At 53.3% G+C, this 4,519-nt stretch overlaps 1 protein-coding gene across 1 annotated transcript in view; it reads right to left on the bottom strand.

The window, feature by feature from the left end:
* Nucleotides 1–316: 316 nt before the first annotated feature.
* The window catches only part of LOC306819452 (TP53-binding protein 1-like), a gene marked incomplete at both ends in the record, with an annotated part of 8,835 nt that continues 4,632 nt past the window's right edge, over nt 317–4,519 (bottom strand). Inside the window, 9 exons of the mRNA XM_079373252.1 lie at nt 317–452; nt 828–1,021; nt 1,118–1,270; nt 1,347–1,566; nt 2,278–2,370; nt 2,550–2,616; nt 3,988–4,158; nt 4,236–4,352; nt 4,426–4,519. The exon at nt 4,426–4,519 is cut by the window's right edge and continues 684 nt beyond it. Of these exons, the coding sequence (XP_079229378.1) occupies nt 317–452; nt 828–1,021; nt 1,118–1,270; nt 1,347–1,566; nt 2,278–2,370; nt 2,550–2,616; nt 3,988–4,158; nt 4,236–4,352; nt 4,426–4,519 (1,245 nt within the window). The remainder of the gene's footprint in view (nt 453–827; nt 1,022–1,117; nt 1,271–1,346; nt 1,567–2,277; nt 2,371–2,549; nt 2,617–3,987; nt 4,159–4,235; nt 4,353–4,425) is intronic.

Here is a 4,519-nt window from a genome sequence, read left to right as displayed (position 1 = left end):
CCCTGGTAAAGACCCCCACCCTGAGAGTCCAGCATGTTTCTAAATCCTCCCCTGGTAAAGACCCCCACCCTGAGAGTCCAGCATGTGGACCTGTGTGCTGAGGGCTTCACAGATCAGAGGATCTTCACACTCTGATGTTCGATCATTTGACTTTGGACTGTTTCACAACATTTGCAACAAAGACAAATGATGACATGATGACCAATAACCAATAACCGATAACCGATCAGGTTCAGGTCACAGAGACGATCAGCAGATTAGAAGGAAAGCAAAGTGTTAGAGATGCTGCGACCTGATCAGGAGCCTCACAGAGGACTCACCTGGACGGAGAGGAGCGGGAGGGGGGTCGGCCCCTCCTGGCCCTTCCCCTGGGTGTGGGGGGACTGAGTGATCCTGCTGTTAGCGCTGACCCTGCCCTTTGACCCCTGTGACCTCTGTGACCCCTGCGGGGGCTGCAGACACACAGGTGAGATGAGTAGACGAGTATCCTGCTCCTCCGTCAGCGTAAAGGAAGTGTGATCAGATCACAAATATCCCAACGCCGAGGGTTTAGCGTAAAGATTTAAAGGGGCGGAGCTTCATTAAGGTGTTGCAATGGGACCTGAATATAAAACACGCCTTGTTTAATGGGGGGTCTGAGAGGGGGTCTGAGAGGGGGTCTGAGAGGACCCTGGCCCTGCAGCAGCAGAAACACAGTGTTAGACAGTCAGAGATGTTCTCAGACAGACCATGTGATCTCACAGCTCTGCTATGAGAACATCTCTGGTAGAAGGTGAGCATGCAGCAGGTAAGACAGAGACAGGTGCATGTGGACCTGGGCTGAGTACCTAAAGGATTTGCCCCCCCTGCTGGGCGGCAGGAGGAAGTCAGACCGGATGAGTCCGCTGCTGCTGCTGGAAGCCTTCGACGACAAAGAGCTGATGTCAGCCAGGTCACCTGAGGTCAGCGAGCTGCTTCCTGTTCGACACGGCGAGATGTCGCTGTCCAACACCTGACAGTCCACCACAGGCTCCTCCCGCTCCTGATGACATCACAACCCAAGCACCAGTGTCCAGTTACAGTCAGAGAGACGAAGGATTCAGACATGTTTTCACAGTATCATTTAAGAGCTTCTTACCTGGGACACTTTTCGCTCGACCTCTTTTCCGTCCTCGTAATAAACGTCTGTGATGATGCGGGTGACGGTGGTCCTCACTTCCTGTATGGTGCGTACGTGTCTGCGGTGGGCGGGGCCTGCAGTTCTCTTGAGGGACGGAGACACTGATTCTCCCTGTGACAAAGACAGAGAGAGAGTCCTGCACAAACAGCACAAACACACACATTCATATAAAGGTGTGCATTCATACCTGGCCTGCTGGGGCCCGGGCTCCTCTGGGGGTCTTGGTCGGAGTCTGTGGAGCTTCGGGAGGTCCTGGTCTGTCCTCTGCATGACCAGGAGGACCCTGGGAGGTCTGTGGAGCTGCAAACTCTTCCTGTTGTGAGGGATGCTCTAATTGGCTGTTAGGGAGGCTGTTACATCCCAGAGACGAGACCTGAGAGCTCCTCTGAGGAGAGAACAGCTCCCCCCTGTGGACACCGAGAGAATCACTCATTAAATCAATGAACACCTGGGACTTTACCTGACAGGTGAGGTGTTTACCTGACAGGTGAGGTGTTTACCTGACAGGTGAGGTGTTTACCTGACAGGTGAGATGTTTACCTGACAGGTGTGATGTTTACCTGACAGGTGAGATGTTTACCTGACAGGTGAGATGTTTAAGGTGTGATGTTTACCTGACAGGTGAGATGTTTAAGGTGTGATGTTTACCTGACAGATGATGTGTTTAAGGTGTGATGTTTACCTGACAGGTGAGATGTTTACCTGACAGGTGTGATGTTTACCTGACAGGTGAGGTGTTTACCTGACAGGTGTGATGTTTACCTGACAGGTGAGATGTTTAAGGTGTGATGTTTACCTGACAGGTGATGTGTTTAAGGTGTGATGTTTACCTGACAGGTGAGATGTTTACCTGACAGGTGATGTGTTTAAGGTGTGATGTTTACCTGACAGGTGTGATGTTTACCTGACAGGTGTGATGTTTACCTGACAGGTGTGATGTTTACCTGACAGGTGTGATGTTTACCTGACAGGTGTGATGTTTACCTGACAGGCGTGATGTTTACCTGACAGATGATGTGTTTAAGGTGTGATGTTTACCTGACAGGTGTGATGTTTACCTGACAGGTGTGATGTTTACCTGACAGGTGAGGTGTTTACCTGACAGGTGTGATGTTTACCTGACAGGTGTGGTGTTTCTTGCAGCGTGGGCGTCCTCCTCGGCCTCCTGCTGTCTGTGCACCTGTGTGACCCGGCTGAACACAGAGGGGCTGCTGGCGTAGAAAACACAAGGTGAGCAGATTAAAGGTGTGATAAACGTTTAACAGCGAGGACATGCACGCCCTGTTTAAAGTCTTCATCGATACACCTGCACATTTATTTCTGACTCATTTTGAACACTGATGCATTAATGATGAGGACACCAGCTGATAGGTGCACACACACTCGTTACCTGATTACAGCCTGTTGACCTGAGGACACCTTCACCACAGACCCCGCCTCCTCGGACAGAGCCGGCTCTGTAAGGAGAGAAAGTTGTCATCATGGAGTCCATCCTCTCCTCCTCGGTTCTGTCCATAAAAGTAATGAACAGAACCGCTGACAGAGGGCAGCCCTGCCTGAGGCCAACGCGCACCGGGAACAGGTCCGACTTACTGCCGGCATTGTGAACCAGACTCCTGCTCCGGGCATACAGGGACCGGACCTTAGCAAAGGGCCCCGAACCCCATACACTCGGAGCACCCCCCACAGGGCACCACAGGGCGCCACGGTCGAACGCCTTCTCCAGATCCACAAAGCACATGTGGACTGGTTGGGCAAACTCCCATGAACCCTCGAGCACCCGCTGGAGAGTGTAGAGCTGGTCCAGTGTTCCACGGCCAGGACGAAAACCGCATTGTTCCTCTTGGATCCGAGGTTCGACTGACAGCCGGAACCTCCTCTCCAGAACCCTGGAATAGACTTTCCCAGGGAGGCTGAGGAGTGTGATTCCCCGGTAGTTGGAACACACCCTCCGGTCCCCCTTCTTGAAAAGAGGGACCACCACTCCGGTCTGCCAGTCCAGAGGCCCTGTCCCCGACCTCCACGCGATGTTACAGAGCCCTGCACATCCAGGGACTTAAGGTACTCAGGGCGATTCTCATCCACCCCCAGAGCCTCGCCACCAAGGAGCTCGCCAACTACCTCGGTGACTTCGGCCTGGGTGATGGACGAGTCTACCTCTGAGGACTCGGCCTCTGCTTCCTCAGTGGAAGACGTGACGGTGGGATTGAGGAGATCCTCGAAGTATTCCTTCCACCGTCCGACTACATCCCCAGGTGAGGTCAGCAGCACCTGCACTGTAAACAGTGTTGGTGAAGCACTGCTTCCCCCTCCTGAGGCGACGGACGGTTTGCCAGAATTTCCTCGAGGTTGACTGAAAGTCCTCCCCCATGGCCTCCCCAAACTCCTCCCAGGCCCCAGTTTTTGCCTCCACGACCTCAGGAGTCCTATGAGCTAACAACGCCCGATAGGACTCCTTCTTCCGCTTGACGGCCTCCCTTACTTCAGGTGTTCATCACCTGGACCATCCCTGAACCACCTGGGTTCAGGGACTGCTGCCACGACAGGCACCAGAGACCCTGCGACCACAGCTCAGCTGCTTCCACAGTGGAGAACATGGGGGGAGTCCTTGGGGGAGGACGCCGGTTTGATCACTGAAGTTTGCTTTGCTTCTTGTTTCTTGGTTTTAGAGGTTTGACATGCGGACCTCAGGTGCTCTGAAGTGTTCGCCACATATTGGTAATAGCTTCTCATCCTTTATTTTATTTAAGGTTATTTCAGCCTCGTTAGCTGTTTTTACGCTAAGACTCATTCCTCGTACGTATGTAATAAAACCCGGTTCTTATTACTCTGCAGGCTGAAGCGCTCCGAGCTGCCTTCCTCCACCGGGGTCGCCAGCTTCATCCTCAGACTCAGCTTCTCTTCCCCCGCCTCCCCCAAGTCTCTCCCGCTCTCCCCCGACGCCAAGTCTGTTGAGGTGTCAGTGGACACGCCCACCTTCTCGGAGAACGAGGACATTTCTGCAGAGACAGAAGCGTGAAGACATCAGCTCATGTTGCTCTACGAGATGTGTCACCGTTCAGAGGGGAAAACTGACCAATGGGAGTGCTGTGTCTTAGCGTCTGCTTCAGTTGGGTGATCAGAGGGGGCGTGGCTCCAGTCACAGGACCAATCAGCTCCCCCTCTTTGGGCAGGGTGAAGTGGAAGGAGATCTCTGCAGCAGAAATAACAGGTGTGAGATCAGAGAATATAAAAACAGATTTATCGACATCTCTGAGTGACCACACCTCCTGAGCTGTCACTCAGACTCTTGTCTTTGAGCCCCTCTGGATCAGGCCCCGCCCTCTCAGGTTGGGAGAGCCTATCACAGGGCAGCTTCTT

The sequence above is a fragment of the Symphodus melops genome (genome assembly GCF_947650265.1).
Source record: "Symphodus melops genome assembly, contig: scaffold_536, whole genome shotgun sequence".
Lineage (NCBI taxonomy): Eukaryota > Metazoa > Chordata > Actinopteri > Labriformes > Labridae > Symphodus > Symphodus melops.
The sequence above is the reverse complement of the archived record's forward strand: the minus strand, read 5'-3'. Positions and strand labels throughout refer to the sequence as shown.